The sequence below is a fragment of the Helicoverpa armigera genome, chromosome 3 (genome assembly GCF_030705265.1).
Source record: "Helicoverpa armigera isolate CAAS_96S chromosome 3, ASM3070526v1, whole genome shotgun sequence".
Classification (NCBI taxonomy): Eukaryota; Metazoa; Arthropoda; class Insecta; order Lepidoptera; family Noctuidae; genus Helicoverpa; species Helicoverpa armigera.
In genome coordinates, this window is record NC_087122.1 from 11,197,908 (window position 1) to 11,223,032 (window position 25,125).

General features: G+C 36.8%; 1 protein-coding gene across 13 annotated transcripts in view; it reads right to left on the reverse strand.

The window, feature by feature from the left end:
- LOC110372893 (kinesin-like protein KIF13A) overlaps positions 1–25,125 on the reverse strand; it is a 114,631-nt gene that overhangs the window by 33,397 nt on the left and 56,109 nt on the right. For all 13 annotated transcript variants that reach the window (XM_064043662.1, XM_064043664.1, XM_064043659.1 and 10 more), the window contains exons 4-5: positions 6,856–6,983; positions 6,077–6,226 (exon numbers count right to left, since the gene is read on the reverse strand). In XM_064043662.1, the coding sequence (XP_063899732.1) occupies positions 6,077–6,226; positions 6,856–6,983 (278 nt within the window). The remainder of the gene's footprint in view (positions 1–6,076; positions 6,227–6,855; positions 6,984–25,125) is intronic.

The window sequence follows — 25,125 nt, forward strand, 5'->3', positions numbered from 1 at the left end:
TGTCAAAGCCTAAGTCCGCACTGCAGGTGGAATGCTCAGTGCTTGCAGCTTACGTGCCAGGAAACTAGCAAGGCCGCTAAGCACGCAGGGCGGCAGGTACCGGCTATGACGACTACAAGTTCAGCTTTCAAGATCAGTATCCAGGTGTCTAGATCCACACCGGACCTTATCGAAACCCGCAACATTTGATATTCTAGCCAAAATCACATTACCAAAAATTATGGCCAATCCCTTTTGGGTTCTAAACCTACTATATACTTATCTACTTAGTGACGAAACCCTCCAATGGTCGATTCGCCCCGAGCGGGATTACGGTAACGTCGAGGGCACAAGTCTGTCAAGAGCATTAACCTATGATAGTTTTGCTGAGAGATTTATTTAGTGAAACACAAAGAACAATAATCTTATATCATGCTTAGCCTCCAAGGGATCGGGACACGGGTCATGACGTAGGAACAGTTCAAATAAGATACGCTTCATATAACTTGCACGATAATATAATTTCCTAAGGAAAGCAGGACCTAGACAAATGGAACTTAATGAAATAATAATAGAGGATAGAATAGGAAATGGGATTTTGTCTAGCTCTTCTAGTTAGGTTCTTGTATAACTGAATTATTTTAAATAAAGACGACATTTTCGGAGAAAGTATTATTTTGATCATTTTTTTTTTAAGAGACACTTGTTTAAGAACATATATATTTTTTTATAAGTTCGATAAGTTGTAGCATTCCTCGTCAACACTGGTAAAGTTTAGGACATCCCTTTCAGGAGATGATGAGATGTTCCTCAACCAACATTATTATGAAAATGATGGAGAGAAAAATGACGCAATACGATCATAACTCCTCATTAAGCTGCATGGATAATTGGACACATTGAGCTGTGACGCAATCAGCTCATCGATCATTTCAAACTGATTTTGTATTCGCGCAAAACGGGAGCTTTTAATCGGGATTATGAAAATGAATTTAATAACCGCCTACAGCGTTTGATATCCAGCAAAATTTATTTTGATAGCTTTATGGTGAAATGATTGAAAAGATTACGACTGGATTTGGAAAGGTTAGAACAGTTGTTAATAACGAAATATTAATAAAGGAGAACCTTTATACCAGGTAAACTGTATCGAATACTTTTCCAACTGTATACAACGCACTGTTGCGTGAAAACAATAAATATGAAATGTTTTAAAGTATCTTAATTAAATGTCTCAATTATCTTCCAGAAAATACACAGGAGCAATATATTTTCCGTCGTTTATCTTATACTCTTAATTTTAAGTCCGTGCTGCTTGGCTATAAGCTTATTAACTGCTTTATCTCCCGATTGCAGCGGTTGCAAAGCATTTTATAATAGCTTCGTTTAATCGGGGCATATAATTTAAATCTGATTTTGTTAGCATTATAGATAAAAATTAATTACATTATGTGAATGGAAAACAAATGAAACATCGGGATATATTTCATGATTTGTTTCGATTGGTGATAAGCCTGAATTATTGAGTTGCGCGAGTTGCGAAAATGGTTTTTCAGTTCGGAACTACGAGTATCTATATTTTTTACAAATAGGTATTATTTACAAATCCATGGACCACTATAAATATTATTTTTATTGATTAAGTTCAATATACTTTAATATTTATGCGTTCATGAATGTTGAATCGTATGAAAGCATCGTCAGCTCTGACCCGAGTCATTGCGTGTAATCCATCACCGGTTTGACCTGTAGCCACTCATAATATGATGTATAGCTCAAGTCTACGCAGTAAACACGAGGGAGGAATGATTGAATGCTTATTACTAAAGGGAAATATCAAAGAAAAATATCATAAAATAAAATAATAATTAGATGATGTTTTATACGGTTCCGTTCACTAGTTAAAAAGGGACATACCTCCTGAAAGGTCTAAAATTAATTCAGTGTTAAATTAGCACTGAATTAATAAGGCATTATTTTTAGACTCTACTGAAAACTAAAACCGTCATTTCGTTAATTACATAGTAAGGCTTTAACTACATTGAAATACGAAACTAGAAAGCATTGAAAAAAAAAGTTTAAAATAAAGACAAGGCAAGAGGGACTCGAGAAACGTTTGGAGGTAATCTTGAAGGCGATGTTATTATTCACAGAGGGCGTAGGCGTTCAACTGAGCCGGGTTAATTGAAAACGAAACAAGACCAACAATAACACAGTTGCAGGATTATTCGAAATGTTGCCACCAACTTAATTCATTTTATGGAAAGCTGGATTTTTCTTAAGCAATGCCAACAGCGAGATATTTGGCTATCATCAGTAGTAGTACTCCACTGTTATGTTTTTCTATTGATTGATACATGATCGTACATTCCTGGTATCAAAAATATACTTTAAATATTAGTTGAACATTCAAATGAGAACAACGGACATTAAAGCACATTATAGTGAGGATAAAAATATGTTCAGAAAAGAAAATAACACAGCTCGCCTAGATTTAATGCTCTAGAAATTCTTAAAACTATCCGAGCTCTGTAAAAATGTTTCCATGCTACTAGTATTAATAAAAGAATTTTCCTCTTGTGTATACTTTCTGAAAATTGGACGGAAAATTACATTCTTATTTGGATTTTATGAAGTATTTAATATTTATTTTGTGTTAGGATAGTCTCGTTAACCTTTTCATGAAAGTCCTCTTTTCAATTTTATATTTTCTTTCGCTGGATTCGTTACAAGGCTAAGTGATTTCAGTTGAAGCTGGCTTTCAATGTTTATGAAACTGTTTTCTTTACCGGAGTAAAAATAAAGTCAATAAGACAGGATGTCTGTCTGTTCTCAATGTAAATGATTCACATCTAAATATGAATAGTAACTAAATAATTCAACGAATACGAACAAAGAGTACAAAACGTAGACGCTTCAATCAAATTAAAATGACAATAACCTTACTTTGAATAACAATGTCTACAACAATACTCTTTTCCAAACGTAATATATAAAGGAAAATCTAAATTGAATATGAAATTCGTGGAAATTAATTTAAAAGAACAAAATGTGGCCTTTTCCATTGAAATCATTTCAGTTTGGTTTAATCTAGACTATCGACCGTTTCAATATTGAATAAGCTTTTGATTTAGAACTTTAAAGAGGCCTAAATAAATATAGACTTGGAAGTTATTGAAAACCTGCGCTGGAGAGAAATTGAAAAGTTATGTTTAATTAGAGTTTCTAGGACGAATATTTCTGTACTGGAATAAAATCATAATTTTCTGTGAAAATTTAACGTAACGACCCTCGGGTTTTGCAGGAACGTGTTCATACATTCAAGAGCAGACTTATGATGATTACTTCCTACACGTTATATTTCGCGAAGTACCTTAAAGGTAAAACGATTGTAATATTTAATGTTACGTTTTGGGTTTTAGATTATTTTCAGTTACAATTTACAAAAAAAAAACCTAGTCTAACTTTATACAGGTTCTAGTTATGCAATATCGGGAAACAGCATCTCACAGTACTTTTATTTTACGAGTACTCAGTAGATTGTAGGTCTGCTTCTGCGGAAATAGATAGCAACTTTCAGATAAAAACCATCTAGTGCTGTAAAATACTAAAATTGAAACTAGTTTGGTTCCACAACAAAATTTTCGTACATTCATAAAGATGAGACTGCAAAATTTAAATAATAATAAAATATTTTATATCCAAGTTGTCATAAATTTAATCAAGCATCCCCCTGACTCAAAGTTAAGCTGTTATCCGCAACCACTGTTAGACGCTAACTGCGCTCGGAATAAACTTTTAGAATTAAACAACAGTTACTCGGATTAACCAAATAATTTAAACAGTGATAAAGTTGGGAGCAGATTTTAAATATTGAATTTGTGGGATAACTGGGAGAGTATTCCGCTCAATGATTCTTTTATTTTTCACCATTCATGGCATCGAGATTGCAACTGTCGACGAACTCCAGCCGATGTACTTACAAAGTTCATTCGACATCGAACAGTCAACAAAATAATATTCAAATTATAAACACATCAAATATCATTATTCACAATAACGCTAAAGCTTATGATTGACAAATGATCGATAAACTTTACTGGACTATAAAATTGGAGTCGACTCGGATAAAAGCCGTTTAGATTTACGATCCTTCAAATTACACTGACTCGCAAAGTTGTTAGGACAGCCATGCAAAGTTGCGCTTCATCGACTTTGATAGAAATTGAAAGTGGCAATCGGAAGAGATGAATAGGGGATGACATGGGAAGCAATAACGATGTAACTGTTCACAACGTTAATGGTCTGTTACATTTTATCAGCTGTACTTATACAAAAACAAATATAGCAAAGAAAATAAAGACTAAAAGCCTCCAGATTAGGATCTCAAATCGAATTACTGCTAAACGAGCACTTTAACAGAAAGACAAGGCAAAAAACAATTTGATAACAAGCAAATCCCATTTTCATGTTGACGATATTATGTATAATCAGCTTAGCCGCGCGTGTCGATATGAAATTCTCGGTAAGAGGTGGAATGTCGATAGGAAGAAAAGCAACTCAGTAAAGCCCCTTTGGCGTTTCTAAGCCATCTTAATGAACCCGCCAAGAGTATAGCTATATTAAAATTATAACTATCTTAAAAAAATACTCAAGAATAATTTAATTATGTCCACAGAAAAACTGTAATACGTTTTACAAAATAAAATGTTTCCATTTCATTTGGATTCAATAAAAGTTTTCAACGGTAAAAGAGTTAGCTGATTCAATTGAATACGGCGATCTTTCGAATACATATTAGCTGCAACGATCGTGAAACATTCGCGGGTCGGGAACTTTTCAAAGTATTTTATGGGGCATTGAAAATTTAATCTGGAAGTGGAAGAGCGGGCATAATGAGCGACAGTGGATCGCAATTAAGAGTAGAAATGAGCTCCGACCTTTCAGCCCGTACACAATTTAGCAATAAAAATACCACTATAGCGATCACTGGGTCAGGTCCGAGACTATCATTAGTACCTACTTTGTCAAAAGGGGTGTAGTTTCTTTTATAGATATCAATTGTATTGTTACCTATAACAAGCTCAAATGTTTTATTGCGTGAGGGAAATTAAGTGATGTTCAAGGTTCATTGTTTCGAAATAAATAGGCTTAAAGACTTTATTATGACGTCAAACCGAGCTACCCACTCGAGCGGAATATAAGAAACAAATAAGCTGTTAGAGTCAAACTACGATTGATTGCTAGATCTTATTTACTGACTAAGAATAAATTTGATAGACCAGGAAAATAAATAGGAATTGAATTGTTGATGAAATATGATCTGCGAAGCTGTTGTTTCTGTATCTAGAACTTTTGCTTCTGTTTATAGGTATCTATGTATTTTGTTTTCTCCATTAATTCATTTTAAGGACTTTTAAATTATGTTTGGAATAATTAAAAAGAATGCTTCTAAAGAATACTGAAAAACAATCGTAAATATGCTGTAAAAGAAAGCGTTGTTCAAAACAATTCCCGAACTCAAAGAAAGTGCTTTTAAGTTCTTCGAATCTTGAAAAGCACTTGTACAGGTCGTTCTGTAGGTGTAGACAAAATCTAAATATCTCGAAAGGAAATCTTTTGTTAAAGGACAAGGTCAAAGATTTCGCGTACATCAACTTTCTTGGGATAATATTCAGTCGTTTATGAGATAAGGAGTGTCGATGGTCTATAAATACGGAGCTTAGTCAGGTGAGGTGAGACTGCTAGTGGGTACTTTCGAACCCTGGAGGATGAAAAGTGACGCTATAATATGATACGGCGAGACCGTAACGACAGCAAGATACTTCAGATTTATATTTATGGACTTCTATAAGGGTTCATCGGAGTATTGTTAGGCTTCAGACTGTGATTCGCACAGTACTTATGTGATATTTTCTTGGCTTTTAGAAAATTCGCGTTCACGAAGGTGTTAAGTGGGTATCGTTAAATAATATAGGAACATTATCTGCAGTGTATGGGGATATAAATTGAACAGCCATTTGTATCGGCCATTTATAACGACTACTTAAAACATTCTGCTTTTACCGATTATTTTTCTAAATGATGATTTACATACCTGAAATGAAGTAACAGCGAGCTGCGAGAGCCCGTCCACGTAAGGTCCGAGCACGGCATGCTCGCGCACGCGCAGTGATCGCCTCGTCGTCTCGGGGTCCAGCAGGTCGTGAACTCGTTCGTTGTATATCTCCATGTATGACACTTCCACCTGGATTAAACGAAGAATATTATCCTTGAAGATATATAACAGTCAAAGGTTCGCAGCAAAGTTTGAATGAAATACAGGAATAATTATATTACTGCAAAAAAAACCTTATGAGATTTCTTTTTCTTTGACAATGAACCACCTTTCTTGAAAGTTATTATGCCATCCCAAACAACACACACAAGGTACGCTTCACACTATCGGTTTCAAACAAACAGACTCCGTTCAATATCCTGTCAGACATAGCAACACCAGCAAGAACATTGCTTTGGGTACAGCAATTACTTTGGAGAGCAGCTATTAATCCTGCATGGAGACAGATAGCTAGCCCATCATCTGTGAATGCCACCCGTGCTGCTGTTAGGAGATACGCTCAAAAGGGATTAACGTTGATATCAGTCGTAGCTATGCTGGGACTTTTTGCTTCAGTAATACACAAAGAGACTGCATGCTGCACACCATATTGTGTGATTATATTGTGACGAATGTTGTTATGCATACTTGAGAAAAAAAAAACAATGACCAGCCAGTTTTTATCCGCGTTCATAAGTCCCCATGGGAGATGAGCGAAACCACAGCTGGACGCTGATGTGCATAAGGACATTATGTAAGCTAATCATAAATCCTGTTACCTTATAGGTGAGTGCCGGTGGTGACTGTTGTACTTTGATCCTTTCGAACAAAGAGTCGCACAGCCGCGGGATGATGCCACCTTCATCAGCCCCCGGCGAGCCCATCATCGTGTAGGACTTCCCTGAACCTGGACAGAGAGAAACGAAATTATTACAATTTGTTCAACCAGAAGCAGTTGCTGAAAAAGAACTTTCTAGAATGTCTCCAGAATACAGAACACCTGACAGGTATAAACGCACAAAATTTCAGCGTCCATAGGTACGATTGGATTGATCCGGACTATTCAGGACTCCACTGTGAGAGAGAATCGGAACTATGCTGAACGAATACCGGATCTTTGAAATGTCAAAGATATGTGGATTTGTAGACCAACAAATCCGTGGGTTTACATAACGCATAAAGGATTTTGTGAAATTATTTATAAGGAACACTACAGACTACTGGGTATTGCATCTTCGTCTGTTCAAATATGTCTGCTTACTATATCACGCATAAAAACTTTGTCCTATAATTTTTTAGTTTATAATATTGTTTAATCAATATTTTTACTTCTAATGGAATAGTGTAAATCGTGACATCAAATAACCTAAATAACAACCTCTTAACCTTTTATACTAATAACGCCATGTTTTTCACTATGACACAGGTGAGTAAATACGAATCGAAATTGAACGTGTATGCCTCTTTCAATCAATTCAAACCGTTTCGCTCACTACACGTGAAAGCGCTTCATTTGTAAACAAGCTCCGCGAAATATTGAGCTTTATATTCAAACAAACTTCAATATTAAACCATAAATCAACGCCATTAAGACCTAAACTGCTTCACATATAAAGATCAAGAGATGAGTGATATAAACAAACAGTTCTTTTATGTGTGAAATAAAATTTATAAGTGTTAATGGTTTCTCAGAACGTTTTTCTAGTAATTAAAATTAAGTTATGTATATGTCATGTAAACAAAGATGGTTAGAAATTATATTTCTCAGAAATGGAACGAATAAGTCTTGAGTACATTAAAATATGAAATATGCTGAAGCTGATTGTTAGTACATAAATCGCATCTAGATTTTCAGTATCCTTGAATAATTTCGAAAGCGCCAACTTGTTCTTAGGTAACTGTTTTGACTGAGAACAATACCAACTTGAGTGCGCCTGGTTTACAGCTATTTCATGTCTATACATTAGTAAGCAGCACCATTGCTAACTTTGTAGAAACTTAGTAGTTAGGGGCCAATAGTGATATAATTTAATCAAGTGGAAATTAAACTGTGGTCGGATTACTATAAACTTTGTTGGCATCAGGGCTAATTGTACCATCGGGGTTTGTCACTGAATAAGATAATTACGCCAACACTAAATTGTTAAGATTACATTTAGAAGAGTCAAACCATTGAGTTAGAAAGCATCAAATTCAAACTAACAAGGGGGATCCTGACAAACTACACATACAAAGAAAGGATAATCGAATCTCCGATCACAGAATCTGCCATCAAATCCCATGTTAGCTGGCTTTCCAATACATTCATTTGAATAAGGTTCTAGGAGCTTACGACTCCATTATTCTTGAAGGCATCGACACGGATTTGTATGCAGTGAAGCGAAAAATGTTTCTGCAGGACAAGATCAAAACTTATCGTATAAATATCCACTCGGTATTGACTTTCTTACAAGTATAGACTTTATATCGAATAAATAACTTTCCCTCGCAATACTGCCGATAGTAAAGTTTCAGGGAACATTATATCTTAGTGACAATAAATAAAGATGTATCGTACGATAACTAAGAAAATATATTTGTTATTTAACTTGATAACGGTAATCTAAGGTGTGATGGTTCTGTGACGGCTGCGACCTACTTAGTTGAAAGTTAAGTTAGTGCGAAGTTTTGTTTATCCCCATTGACCCCATAAAATATTAAGCATAACGAAACTAGAGAAAGTTTTTCCAGTGAAATATTTAACAAGCTTCAAGCTTAACGCCAACAAAAAATAAATGTTAAATAATCAATGAAATACCTTGAGAAAGAAATAACATTGTACAAAATGTGCATGACGTGAATGTCACGGTAAAATCCAATATCAATATCGCTAAAACAAAGAATTTTCATCGTCACATACGAGCTCATTGTTCGAGATGAGTTAGCCTTTTCCTAGCTTATGACATTTAATTCGATCCTACGCTATCCCAGTGCCGCTTTCATCCCACGCGTATTTTTCCTTTCATTGCTCTGGTGGGTCAAGGTTGGGCACCACGTGTCGCGTTCCCATAATATTTTATGTGATAGGTATAGTCCCATGACACAATAACAATAGCTAACAGAATAGAAATCAAATATTTTGTTGGACCATTTCTATTGACAAATTAATTAGTAATAGAGAGCCCAATTCATAAATGTTCAACCACTTTACAAAATGACTTCATTAATATAAATTACAGTCGAGCGAGCAGACAGAAAACAGAAGTAAGTCTCATTACAATGTCATATTTCGTGAGAAAACGCGTGTCTATTTGCACGCAATGTCAAGCTAACATGTAACACTATATTTCTAGGAAAGTGTAATACGAAACTAGGTACTATGTACAAGTTATATTATTTTCTGCCAAGATAAGTTTTTTACCGTCTCTCGAAACTTGATATAAGGAAAACCTAAAGAACTCTTTGAGTTTTCTGAAAATACTTATGGTAAAAGATAACCTTGGCAACCCGTAACGTGTAGATAATGTCGAAAATTCTGTTGGAATGGAAAAGAGACCAATAGTTTAATAGGCCTGTTGGACGTTCGGAAATAACTTAATAAGATAAATACGAGTTTAATTTCCTGGTCGGTTATCTGATATCGACAGAAATTTTACTGCAAAATTCGGTTCTCGATTTCGAGATTCGTAGCACATATTCGTATAAAATGATTAAATGAATAACCAGATCTAAATTAAATTTCGGTTAGGTTTCTAATAGCATCTACATCGAATCTATCAATACGCACTCAATCTGGGTAAAATTCAATTCGCAGAGCTGTCAACCATACACAAACATCTTGATCCTGGCCGTAACATAAATATTCTGACAAAATACAGAGAGGGCCAACACCTTTCCACTGTCGACAGAAAATTGCCTATATACAAATCACGAGACGAAGTACACACGTAGGAATTGAATATTCAGAACATGTGTGTTCGGTACATGTAAAGAAGAGGAAATGTGAAGGATTTTTTAAGGTTGATAGAACACCTCAATTTCGTGGGAAATTATATGCCATCTTCTCCTCGTAGATCGAAGTAATTTTTGTAATTATTTCTGACCCATTTTTACTAAAGGGTCCAGGTGATGTTGAAGTAATAATGAATTTAGAGTTACAAACCTGACCTGGCCAATGAACATCCCAGAATACATTACAACTACATTATCGGCAACCAAGAGCTGTCACGAACAAATAAAAAAACTATTGTACACAATTGTTCCATTGTAGACCCAAAACACTCAAAATAAATAAATCACGTGAGCAACAAAAGGACGGAACACCATGGATTACGGGGTCTCATGAAACATTGTGCCGACATAACTCTTTCCGACCGCTCGCTATGGGAATGTCAACTTTTATTTGAGCACACTTGTACGGTTCGAAAACGATTCGTTGGAAAAATATATATATTATAGGAGCCCGGTGGATTTTATTGGTACTGTTGTTTTTATATTTTTGTAAATATAGGTCAAATAGCTTTTGAAATTGCCCTGACTGTAAATAAAAACCGAAAACCGTATAAACCGTTTTAATGAATAAAGCAAAACGAGCAGAAAACCAGAAAACTCAGTAATATATGTATATCTATGGTAAGAAAAAGATGATGTTATCCTTTAGGAAAACTGATATTTTGGTTAGTTTTAATAAAGTAAATAAATAAAATAAAATAAATAAAATAATGTTTATTGACATAAGTAACCTTACATAGCTCTGACATTGTCGTTGAGCCACAAACTAAGCGCAGCTTGTATCTTGTGGCTCCGAGTGCGATAATTAGTCTTAATAGTATAAAGTTACATAGTATCTTTGGAGTTTTAGGGAAGGACTTAAATTTAGGTACATATCGAAATTAAATAAAACTGGGTAAAGTATTCGGGCTTATTTGCTAGTTTAGAGTGTGTGATGTAGTGTGTGTGTGTGTGGTGAGAGTGTGTGGCGTGTTAAGTCAGTGTGAGAGTGTCAGTGTTGATGGTGAGGGTGAGTTTATGCTACAACAGAGCTTCAGTTTCCGTATATGACAGTTTTAGGAGGGCTGCTGTTAATTTCTTTTTACACATTTTAAATGTACAATCCCTTAGGTTACAAATCCTGTTGACTTTGTTGTATGTGTTTGGATGCGAGAATGTTATACAACGTCTGGCTAGTTCGGAGTTGGCAGTTGGAATAGGAATCCTAAATACCCGTTTCCTGAGTATTTCTTGATAGTCTGCGCGTTTTCTGACAAGTGTGTGGGTGACGAGCGTTGCCTTAAGTATGTACAGTTGGCGGACCCTTAGTACTTGAAACTTTTCATATACTGAGTTCGTGGGAAATATGAAAGGCAATTTTAAAGCTACCTTGATCAAGGCTCGTTGTGCTCTTTCCAAAATAATGAAGGTGCTCTTTCCAGCACTCCCCCATATACGTATGCAGTATTGTATGACGGATTGGCAAAGCGCGTGGTAAACAGTTCTCAGTACGTCTAATGGAGAGCAGTCCCTAAGTTTTTTCATTACGTGTATTAATTTGCGGACTCTAGCAGACAGTGAGAAGATGTGTGCTTTGTAATTCAGATGGTGGTCTATGATTATCCCTAGGTATTTAATTGTTTCAGTACGTGCAAGGGTATCACAGGCGCAATTTTGTTGGGGGTCATTATTATTTACTTGTGTGCATGTGTGTATTTTTATAGTAAATGAGCGAGGAGGGCAGGTATGATTCGTTTTACAGAAGGTAATGAATTTGCTCTTGGTAATATTGAGTGTCAATAGATTAAGGTCTAGAGATATCGCAATCTCGGAGAGACCACGTTCTGCTATGTTACGTACACCGTCCCAAGTATTGCCATGGAAGACAATGGCTGTGTCGTCGGCGTAAGTAATTACTTCCGCACCGTTGATGGGTAAACTTACTATATCATTTATGTACAATGTGAACAAGGTAGGACCGAGGGTACTACCTTGAGGAACGCCGTAGTTGATTGGGAGGAGTTTGCTTCTTTGGAAGCCTATTTTAACATATTGCTTTCGGAATGTAAGGTAGCTGCGGAACCATTCCAGAGAGTTGCCCCTAATGCCTATAAACTCTAATTTTTTTAGTAGTAACCCCGTCGATACTGTGTCGAACGCCTTTGCGAGATCGAGGAATACACCAATACAGCATTCTCCGTGTTCGATATAGTGAGAAACTCGATCTGTCAGGAGTGCCACAGCGTCTTCAGTGGATCTACCTTGACGAAAGCCAAACTGCCGATCTGAAATGATTTGGTTTTTGTCGACATAGTCTATAAGTCTTTTGTTAACAATTTTCTCTAGTGTTTTTGAAACTATGCTTAAGAGAGCTATAGGTCTGTAGTTTTTAGGATCGTCTTTAGGACCAGTTTTGTAAATAGGAGTAACAGATGCCGTCTTCCAGGAGTCAGGAAAGACACCGCTTTCTAAACTTAAATTGAAAATGTGGGTTAGAGGTTTTATGAAGCTGTTTAGACATTTTGAGAGTAGGAGTACCGTGAGTTGATCGGGACCAGGTGCACTGTCAATTTTCAGATTACGTATAATGTCGGTGATTTCTTGTTCGTCAGTCGGATTCATGAAAAATGATTGTGAGATGGTTTGTGAAGGTCGGTAAGAATCTATTAAAAAGTTTTGTGTAATTCCAAGTTTATTAAGAATTTTGGCTGCGTGTTCCTCTCCCACATTAACAAAATGTTGATTGCAACTGTCGAGTGCTTGCACGGGGGAAGAACTGGATGCAATTAGCTCTCTAGCATTGTTTTGTGTGTTTTTATTTCCACATATGTCTTTTATAGCAGTCCAAAGTCTTTTGGGATTGTTTTTATTTCCGTCTATTTCCTTCTTGTTGTGTAAAGTTTTGAGATTTCGTAGCGACAAATATACGTGGTTTCTGTATCGGGTATAAATTAAGTGTTTGGTGGCATCATTAGGGTTGGCTTTGCACTCTAGGTGTAGTTTGTCACGGTGTCTCATGCATCTAATTAAGCCGGGTGTGACCCATGGTTGGATATTGGCTAGTTTTCTCGAGATTTTTATTTCTTTTGTGTGTTTGTTAATGGCACTAGAAACGATGTCGTTGAAAAGGTTTAATGAATTGTTTACACATGAGGAGTTGTATACGGGTTCCCAGTCTGATTTGGCGATCTCATCAACCACAGCGTCCCAATCGGTTTTGATTTTCCAGCGTTTGGTTTGTTTCTTGTTCTGCGACTTCAAGGGTATACATAGCGCTAAGTCGTGATCTGTGATGGATAGGTTGCATACTAGACCGAGTGGAGTTGCGTTAGTTTTAATGAAAATATGGTCAATACATGAGCCACCTCTTGTGGGAACAGTTATGGCAGGGGCCAGGTCGTGTGAGGCCATGAGGCACGAATAACTTGATGCCTGGCTATTTTATAAATCTATAATGTTAATATTAATGTCACCAGCTACTATGATTGTTTGCTTATGTTTTAGATCTGAGAGTATAGTGTCAAGGGAACTGAAGAAGGTGTCTGCGTTAGTAAAAGAAGGGGAACGGTATATTGCTAGAAGTGTAATGTCATATGTGATGTTTAAGAGCAAACTGTCAGCGTCAGCTAGATTGGCTTCCGTACTAGTAACGTTATTCCAAACTGTTCTGATGTAGGTAACAATACCTCCGTTTTTGTTAACTTGGGAAGAGGTTCTGTATATGTAGTAACCTGGAATTTCTTCTAGGATTGTGCCTTCAGACAGCCAGCACTCTGTTAGCACAATTACATCAATGTTTGAATTCAACCTATATATAAAGCAACTTTAAAGTCATCGAAGTTTTTTTGATAGCTTCTTATATTGTATGTAAGAACTGTGAATTTATCTTTGGAAACATTTAGGATAATTTTGCAACTTTCTGGGGAATCTACTGTGTGACATTCTATTGAAAAGGATTCGTCTATATCATTGGCGATGTCAAGTGAAGCCATTTTTATTTAATATAATGATGTATGAAAGAAACTTTTGTGCGTGATTTTTATTTAAAATGTTTGTTGCGTCTTGGTTAAACTGAGTGAGATTGACAACGTTTCCATAAGAAAGAGTTTGTGGTAAATAGTGTTGTGTAGCCGTGTAGAGTATGTATTGTGTATTTAAAATATATTTATGTATTTGTGTAATAGAGAAGCCGTGCGTGTTGATTACCAGTGTAGGTTGGATTCCTAAGTTTGTTGAGATATTTGCATGTGGTAGGGAGAGTTGTTGGCGTGTTTGTGTGCGTGTATGTGTAAGCCCTTGAGTGTGTGATAGCATAATTTTCTTAAGAACTAATATAATCAAAGGAGTTAAAAGGTAATAGAAATAGTTGAAATAATAACATAACAAAATATGCATACATAAAATGTATGTTTTTATGTATTTGTGTTTATGTAATTGTAGTGTGTTTTTTGGTGTTTGTGTAAGAGAGAATACGTGCGTGATGATTACTCGTGTATGTTTGACTCCTAAGTTTGTCAAGTAATATGCATGTTGTGGGGTGTGTTGTTGACAAATGTGTGTGTATGTATAGTTAAGCCCGTTAGTGAAAAATGACATTATTTTCTTAAAAACTAAAATAATCAAGGAAATTAAAAAAATGTAAAAATGGATAAAATAACAAAACAAAACATGCTTACATAAAATTTGAAGATAACACAATAGTGTAACAAAGCTTAGTAGCTTCAATAGTGTAACAAAAATAGAATAAGATATTTATGTACTAACAAACTACATTACTACAAACTACATTCTAACAAAACTAAAATACATTCACAATATCTTCATATTATTGGACTTATAAAGATGAAAAAATATTTGCCTTGGCCTTATGTTGTTACGTTTTCCTCCTAATACTCGCTCACATTAATACACATTTGATTTTATTGGCCTTCGCTATGATTTTTGCTATTACGCGTAAGTGCGTACAACTCAATTGGTTTTTCTGAAATCTTCCTTAAAGCAGCTGTGAAAAATATGATATTTTATTATACGTAGGTTGAAACCAATTGAAATTAATACCGCTTTCAAATGGAACGGCCGCTATTCAAATCAGTTCTCTCCAAATCAATATTTGGTATTATTCGTCAGTAGCCAATTTGGTAGGCGCTCCGAATTGAATTACAACTTGGGCGGTGACTACAGATATTAATTAAATTGGCACGTGTTGTATTCGCCCCAGAATCCAAAACATGTGTCTATTGTATAATAATTCCGTGACACAGTTAGCATGAAAATTATACATAACCAATTAAGCTGTTAGGTGTACTAATGATAATTGAGTTGGCAGCCAAAGCTCGAGTTGGTTAGATTGAAGTGGGAATAAAACTTTAATTAAGGAGTAGGTAATTAAGTTCACCGCTAGCTCGAAATTTTATTTTGATCACCATCCTGGATTTTAATTACTGTTTAGAGGAGAAAGTAGTTGAGATTTTCCCTTCAAAAACAAAACTGCAGTCGTGTCCGTAATACTGGAAGAGGGATGATCAACCGCTGGCTGTCGTCCAACACCCGAATATGACGCATCAGCATCATTCTCGGCTCTGTCATTTATCACAACCACTCCCGGAATTAAAACTTGTAGGTAAAAGGTAGACACCATATCTCATTGTCTTGGAGAACGAAATGGGAACTAAGATATTTTGCTTTAATAGCAAAGCAAAACCAAAGGTTTCGCATGACAATGACTCCACGGCATACATTTAGGCAGTATATCAATTAGGTCAGGTTATCAGGCGTGATCTAGATTTCCTAGGATTTCATTTACCTCAGCTCTTTCCCAATCACGAGGCGAACAGGCCTCAATTCGTCAGCTCTGTGTAACCTTCTGTCATTAGAACAGCACACAGGGGATGATCAACACTCTGGCGTTGGTCCAAATATCTAGGGCAATGCGTCAGCGTCATCGGGACAGGCATTCATCAATGTACAGATTTGGGTAAGAAGGACAGCCTAAATTTTCTACTGCGTGGGAGGTTGTCTAGTCATCCAAGCATAAAAATTTTTATTACTTCAATGTTTTGATATCAAATAATATTTTTTGGCGACAGATGAAAAAAGTAAAATAAATGAAACTTCATTTCCACAATTCTGGTTATTTCATAAAATCACAACATGAACTCTTCTGGGAATTTTTGCGCAAAGGATTTTTGTGGAAAAATTGAGAGAGATATCATGTCGTGATCGACTTTTATTTTTAAAGAATTCCAATTTAAAAATGAATATTTTTATACATACACGAGGATCGTCTGAAAGAAAAGAAATATGTTATGATCTCACGTTTCTAATACAGTTATTTGACTCCCATGTGTGAACCACATGATCTGTTTAATTCTATCGTTTCCCACATCAATCGCAGTCGCTGATGCAAGCACAATTGATGGACAAGGCGCGATGCTGTCAAAGCAATCCAGTCTAATCAACATCCGTGTGAAGACTATTCAAGTTAGATCTTGACGTCACTGGTTGTATGTACATTATTCCGTCCTACAAGAACACTAAGCGCTATGTTGGTAAGAAATTGATCCCATCTCAGGTTCATATTACGAAGGTTCTTGTGAATTTACATAACCTCTTCAACTACAAGGAAATTACATTCGAGCTCGAAGCGCTTGAGACGTCTTCGACGTTGCTTCTGCACCTAAAGGAGGTCGAGAATGTGAAATTATCTCGTATGAGTACTTATCTGCGATCGATCGGCAGTTCCCGCACCTCGACAATTAACGAGCGCAAACATCCAATAGTTAAAACTTGGCCCCTTTGAGACGAACAAGGTGGGAACGATTAGCGGTAATCGCGTCAGCTAATTGATCAAGTTTCGGATAAACTCTATTCATGAAACATAACTATTCAATAAGTATAAATCAGAACCATTTATGCGAAATCTCAGTCCTAATCCATCATTTCAGAAAGAAATGTCATGAGGTTACATTATAAGAGGACAAAAATATGTCGGTAACCACATATAATGATATCGAGAACAATTCCACAGATGCCTAAAAGACGTCTTTAAGCAATGCTCCATCATCTGTGAAGTAGAATCTTTCCGTGTGGTCGAACGCCAAAGGAAGGGAAATGGGCACGACCATCGGATCCAATCTTGTACAATAAATAACGACGCAGGGAAATGCTTCAATTACAACGCGTATGTTAGCTACAATAACCGATTTGACCAGATTTAGCAGATATTTACTATTTATTCAATCATGTATCGTACATAACTCTGAATTCCAAACTTAGTTCATAATATAATCTCGAAGCCTTGACACAAAATACTGTTCTAAAATGTTTCAATCCCAAAACGACAGTCGTACCGTACTCAAGCTGTCTCAACAGCAGACAGACACTTTTTGTACAAAACATTTTTAGCTCATATTCGTTTTTTTAGTCATACGTCGCTGTCAGTTTATAGTCGGGACCGACGCGGCTCTGGCACCTAGCACCTGGCACCTACAGTTTTAGGTCACGCGGCACCTGTCCCAGCCTCTTTGTTCTTATTCCTGTCCCATTTGTAGCGTAGGTGCAGCCAGATAAGTGCTCCGTCGCACCTAGCGTAATTACCGAGAGTTCTACTAAATAAACGAGCTTTGATATTTTTTTATTGATATTTTTTTGGAAATTGAAACATAAAAAAACTTAAAAACGAAATTGTTAAATTATTTTATGTATAAAATGGGTACCTTCCTCAGTAGTGCAGTAAAAACAAGATTACAAATGAGTATGATGACTGGGGACATATAAGGCTGAGCTTTACAACCTCATAAATTAGCCTTGGTCACATTTTAGACTTAGCCATATTTTATGCTGAAAGTCATAAAAGCATATTTTCGTTCTCCAAGCGACGTGGAACCGCCGCAATACCACATTTTTCAGTCTCAGTGACGATGTTTAACCCGCAACGCTCGCTACGGCGTAGCAACTTCGTAGCAAGTTCGCTACAAACGAAATATCGTCGTAGTACTTACGTACCTACTATTTGAATTAAGGTTTCGTACATATTCCGAGGTAACAATATGAATTCCAGATGAAAATTTATGTGTAGAGTTGAGCAATAAGCCACGCTTGAAAGGAGCTCACCCGGCCAAGTTTCAGTGAAACGCCAATACGGTCCCTTGCAAATTCACGATCCTAACTTCTCACCTGTATTTGCATTGCTAAACATTTGTAGGATAGCAAATACGGCGTGGGTCGAAAACTCGAAACAATAATAAACCCGACGTAAATGCAGTCGTAAATGCTTAAGTTTCCACTATATTGGCAGATTATGGGCATACTAGAGTTTTTATGTATTTAAGTTGTAGTTTGAAGAAAGTTATATGCACTAATTTTCACAAAGATGTTGTCTGATCTAGAGCTTATCTTAGAGTTTACGGCGGTATATAGGAATATTAGACATACGTATACATTCAAAACTAATTGTGATACAATACAGACATTTTTACATCATCCCTGCTGTTTTATCACACTGATAACAAATTCACAACAAACATTCCGACTGAACTATATTTCAAGTAAGGGCCACGGTGGGGCCCTTATTTGTGGCCCTCCCAGCTTTTATATAAAGCCAACAGATTAATGTCAAGTTCACGAAACACAATTAAACACAGAACAAGTATTTATTGTGAGCAGCGAAATGGGTTGAAATTTACCGTCTTTCGTGGAAGACAGGTAAGAAAGTAAACCCTAATTCCCAAAGAAAAGGACTCCATAAAAGAAGGTACAGGTTTTTGTACAAAATTGTTCGGTATATAAGTAAGTTTTCACGATACACAGTCACGAAATAGTAACAGAAATCGTTTCGCATGTTGACAAAAGACGGGGCTGACGAGGGTACCGTAAACACAGGAGTTATCGTAAAATGGCGTTTATGGGCCACGTGACAGGATTAAATGAATAACAGTAAAAACGGGGAAAAGAAAAATAAGCCGACACGTCTGAAACATCCATCTTACAGCAGTCAGATGAATGTTTAATGTCTACAGCGATTAAAGCAAAATTCGGTTCGGTATATTCTACAATCTACAACATTTTGAGCACTAGGTATAATAAAATTTTGAGAAAATCATATGAATTTATTTTGATAGCGACTTTTATTCACAAACAGCTAAGTAATCTATAAACTTATTTTGAGTGGACCATAAAAAGAGATTTGATGAGCATGCACTGCTGAATTCACAATTAAGGAGTTATTATTCCTTTGAAAAACTTTCTTGTAACAAACAAACATATTCGCTGAGTCACAAGGGCGAAGCAAACTACACATTTAAATAACGTTCGTATTCAAAGGAGTCGAGTAATGGAAATCACAATTTTAGCATCTATGCAAAGCAGCATCGACCGGGGAATCACTTTGATGGGCATAACATAGGCAGAAGAACTAACATCCGTAATATTTATATCAAAACCAGATTTTCATTGTAGAATATCTTCATAATAGTGTTTATTTAATTAAATGGGAAATAAATAATTTTATTTAATTAAACCACTAATTAGGATATACTGAACTAGACAAAATAAAACAGCGAAATCCACATTAATTTTAGTTACTAATTATCCTGTCAGAAGCATGACCGATAACTTTGCTCATTACATTAATATACACAAATTGTTCATTATTAAACTCGGGAAAATTAGGTACATAGATAACAAAGTAATATACGTGAACAAGTATTTCACTCTGTTTTTACCCCACTGCAAAAATCCAGCTTTAAATCTCAAGCTTGCAAGTAGTTCGCTCGAAACTTTTACCTGAAGAAAAAACCTTTTTGCTTTTATGAGGTCACGCATCGTGCTCTTTGCTCCCTCAATAACCCCTACACAAGTAAGAAGGCCATCCACATAGCGAAAGCCGCAGTAAACACGAAATTTGGTACAAAAAGCGCATATCTGTATTATTAAGCGTTGGTACGTGTCAAGGGAGCCGTAAGGTATACCTTCGATATAGCAAGTACCGCAAATCTCCCCTTGATGGTCGTTCAGACACCGCAACTCAACATTGGAGGAGCTAGCACGAGTCACGACCTATGACCTATATTTGCTTCTTTTTTTCTAAAGGAAAATGCAATCAGCCGTTGCACTGAGGTAAGAGGGGATTATGTGGTGCGCACCACGCTTGATTTAGTTGGAAGGATGCGAGCTATTTAAAGGTTTCATTCAGACTAGGTAGGTATATTCCAGCAGTTTATTGGAAAAGGTGTGTGTGGATTTTGGTAGTAACGAACAACCCAGTGCGGCCAAAACTGATCATTGTTACGGTGAATACCGTGAATGGTTGACGGACCGTTAAATCCATAATTTCGCTCACAATTCGGTCTTGCATGCACGTGTTTGTAAAACTTGGAGGAAATCCAATGCGATTCTACTTAAAGCGTCGACGTGTCCAAAAGCCTTCGGGACCCGTATAACTGAGGTCTCAGGAAGTAATATTCGGGAGTTGCGACCATTATGCGTGGCGTCATGCCAATTCCTGTGCGTAGGCATTACTTGCGAACGTAACAACAGTAGTAATACGAGACCACCCCAATAGTATTTCGTTTGTTCCCAGACGCCATAATTTATACCGCAGTGGATATAATGAAGGAACTTTTGTAGTATCCATATTTCTGTATACTGCAGTCTGAGGCGTTATTGTAAAATGGGCACTGAATTTCATGCAAGATATTATAATACATCGTGAACTCTGACACAAAAGCTGCATGTAGATAACGAAAATAAACATGACATTCTCTGTAGTACGGTAAATTACGAGGTCCATCGAAATCCATGCAGTAACAATAAAGAACAATACGCTCCAAATTGAATGCACAGCAGATTATCGAATTGAACATCGACAATATCCGCATGAATACTCGGAAATTGTTCAAATTCAATAGAATCATTGCAGACATATCGCAAACAATAAGAGATACTGGATAGCTCAATAAATAGTACAGATGCAACGGGACCACTCAAAAGCATAGTGCACACAGATCGTTATTGGAAAATGTCGGAAAACCGCGTCACGGCGGGAACATATTATTGTACAACAACACTAACAATATGAGGTTTCCAATACGTTTGACACTCGGTTTACGAGCGCAGTACTGTTGTTGAAGTATGCTAATAACTTCAATAAAAGTGCTATGATGACAATAATGTTTCTGGCTTTGTTATGGTAATGTTTATTTTAATGCGTTTGTTTTTGAATGTGTGTTGTTGTAGTTATTTGATGCTGTAAACTTCGTTGTGTTTTCAATTTGCAAAATGTTATTTTTGCTGTAAACACAGTTGATCATTGAAAATATGAAAACAACCGGTTTGAATATTTGAAGTTGTAGTAATGGTGCATATAGTGTGTTTAATCGTTCAAAAATCATGGGTAACGGGAGCAAGCTCGACTGGCAGTGATTGCAGCGCGTGAATTGATGGGGCGGAACACAAAGGGGTTGTGACGTATCTAGGTGAGCGGCCTGCGGCGTCGGCTTTTGTTCGAGCACCCGAGAACGCAAAGCGTTAGAGGATAACGAAGTGTGCTAGACGATATGGGAAAACTGTTTGGGTGAGAGAAGATACTCGCAATTTTTACGAAAGCGTCTTCATTTGCACTTAGTTTCCTAAGTTTATGACTCACATTTAAAGTATATTAAGAGACTAGCATGTGTAACTTAACACTTCTGAAAACATTTCGATTTGCCCAAATATGCTATGTAATTCTGCCTCACTAGGCGTGCCACTGAATGGATGGGGACAGTTAAACGTTAATTGCTGCGTTATAGGCGGAACGAAAGGTTATCGCCATCAAGGGAATTAAGTTAGGGTAAGTTACTTGGTTGGTTACGTGGTGGCCTAGTGGGCAAAGAACCAACCTCTCGAGTAAGAGGGCGCGGGTTCGATTCCAGGTCAGGCAAGTACCAATGCAACTTTTCTAAGTTTGTATGTACTTTCTAAGTATATCTTAGACACCAATGACTGTGTTTCGGATGGCACGTTAAACTGTAGGTCCCGGCTGTCATTGAACATCCTTGGCAGTCGTTACGGGTAGTCAGAAGCCAGTAAGTCTGACACCAGTCTAACCAAGGGGTATCGGGTTGCCCGGGTAACTGGGTTGAGGAGGTCAGATAGGCAGTCGCTTCTTGTAAAGCATTGGTACTCAGCTGAATCCGGTTAGACTGGAAGCCGACCCCAACATAGTTTGGGAAAAAGGCTCGGAGGAGAAGTTACTTTACGCCCTTTGATTGAGGACAAAACGGTGTTTTGGTAAAATTTTGTTAAATACATTTGGTTATTGGGTAATTCGTGTTTATTATTTTAAGAACCTCTTTTTGCTCGTTAATGCTAAGAGCAAATGACAATAAGAAACTTCAAAATAAAATTCTTGGCAGACTTTTACTCAGCCGAAAGCCTCATTCCATACTGGATTACAATAACAAAGGCTTAAATGATCATTAATCAACAATATTTATTTTTAACCACCACATCGCATAATAGAGGAGATTTCATAACCACCAAATATCCAATTCAAAGAGCGACCAACAGTTTGCGGGTAAAAACCGCTGTACAAATACCGTTTTTCAGAGGCAGGCGCTGGAATATTCTAGCGACGTAAATAGGGCTGTCACTTTTGGTGCTAATACCCTTCAATAAAACTTCCAACATTAATACTACAGTATTAAATCGAGAGAGCAAGTTTTCCCTAGGGCGACAGGCTGACTATTCTAAATTGGAGGATCTTGGCTTTAACTTCAGGAGCAGTGGTCTTGTCCCGTAAATTACGGTTTTGAAAGGCGTTCGGGCAGTCGAGACCGGTGATTTGGGTGCTACAGGCAGTCAAATGGTAGTGACAGCCCTGTAGGCATCGGCTCAGTTATTGAGTATGAATATTCAAAGTTATTTGTCGTTCGGCGCGTGTCCCAGGGGGCATCCAAACGCATGGCATTCTTGTAATGAAATTTTGAGATGAAATGAATATCTGACGTTGGTCGAACGGCATCCGAAAAATCTTTAGTGGGAAAAATTTGGGCAGATTCAAAACCATAAATCTGTGCACTACAATATTTAAACTTTCTGTTGCATATAATATAATGGAATATTGTTCCCTATAATTCCCATAATTTTGAGTCACACAGGAGTAGCAACCAACATTTAACAGGCAATTTCGAACCAATACAAACATTTGTTGAACAAAGCCTACATAACACGCAAAGCACTAATTGTTTCTATCCATGACGTCACGAAGGTGAACAGGGAATTGCACTCGCGCAACTTGCACTCTCTCGTGCTGCGTACAATTAAATCAAATCAAAAGTCATTTATTCAAACTTGGCTGCAAAACAGCACTTTTCACATTTTCACCACTTCCTATGTGTTTTTGCTGGGAAGAAGAAATGGCGCAACAAACTCCCCAGCAACGTCATTTAGTTGCTGTGTCATTGTGTGCTGCCGCTGTGATAAAACTGCAAATATAACTACTAAATGTTGTGTAAACATAACATCTAGATTAAAATAATCTCAGAATAGATTTATTAACTAAGCGCGAATTCATAATTTCCTGAAATAAATTATGAGTTTGTTACTAGTTGATTACTTTCACTATTTCGTTATGCCTATAAAATTTATTATACACACTAAATGAGATATCCATTAGTAAGTCCTGACTCCAACAATATGGTTGTAACAAAATGTTTTACATAACCTACACAAAAAATAAATAGGACATTACATGGCCCATCAAAACGGTGTAACAACACGTTACACGAACAAAAACTGATATTAATTAATGACATCATCAAACGACGTTGTTTAGCAAGGGCGCCCCGCGGTATTTGACATGTAGGTACGTAATTGCCCCGCTCCCTTCGAATACGTTAAATGGAAGCTTTACAACAGGATAGACGCCTTTAAGCAACACAAAATACTAAGATACTTAGTCGGTATAAATTACAGCCGTTTTCGTAATTTAATACAAAACACCAGACGATATTTTAAAACTTTGTACAGCCTTTGAGCTCTTTGGACACCTCTGTATTGTCTTGAGTGGAGACCAGAATTACATTTAGCTGATTAACTTAAAGTCAAATAAAGCTTGGTGCTTTATCAAAAAGATGAGGAATTTAGTATCTAACATAAATTGCTGGTTATTCACACCTACAAATTTGTAGGCAAATACTGTGTATACAGTTTCTTAGGCAATATAAAGTTAAAAGCTTAAAGCACTAAAGCAAACAAAGGAGCCTTATCAAAACAGAAATAAATAGTCAATTTAAACCAGAATACTGAATAGCACCATTAAGTAATCTTATTAGCTCAATTTTCGAAATACGTCCATAAAGAACAGACTTAAGTAAAACGAAATCAAAATTTATTGCCAAACAATACGAAGCAAAAATAAAGCGTATTACAGATAAACCATCCAATTATGAAGAGGCGAAAACAAAATTAGAGATATTTAATAAGGCTATACATTCCGACGAAGCTTTACGTAACGCCTGACTCCGAAACGAAATGCAATTGAAAGGAAAACGAGGTCATTAACTCTGAAACACCAGGAAAGGAGAAGGCTCAATTTATAAACGAAGCTGAATTAACAAGCAAGCTTCTTGATAATTACTTCTTCTTCTTCTTCTTCGCGAGTTGATAATTACTGCATTCAGATCATAGCGAATTTTCCGATAATCTCATTGGCACGTCCATTTAATGAACTAGGGGTCGCTCGGAAAGTTGACAAGTTATACCCAGCAAATGCTATTTTATACGTCCCCTTTGAATAGTTCATCAATCACGAAGGTCAGTGCAATTTAATCCAGACGGGTGACGGCCTCCAAAATGATGAATTAATTAAATCAGTTCCGGGTCGTCGCGTCCGCTCGTCGCATGCACCGCCAGTCGAAAGAGCGCCCAGCACTGCATTAACGGTTTAAAATCAATTTCCCGTCTGCTTCCAGCCCCCCGTCAGGAAATTAGAAGAACACCGGCCCACCAGTTTATTTGATCGACACACCTTCAGAGAATTTCAATATTATCTGTTGTCACGGCATACCTCAACATTGCTTATTAGTATCATATCAAAT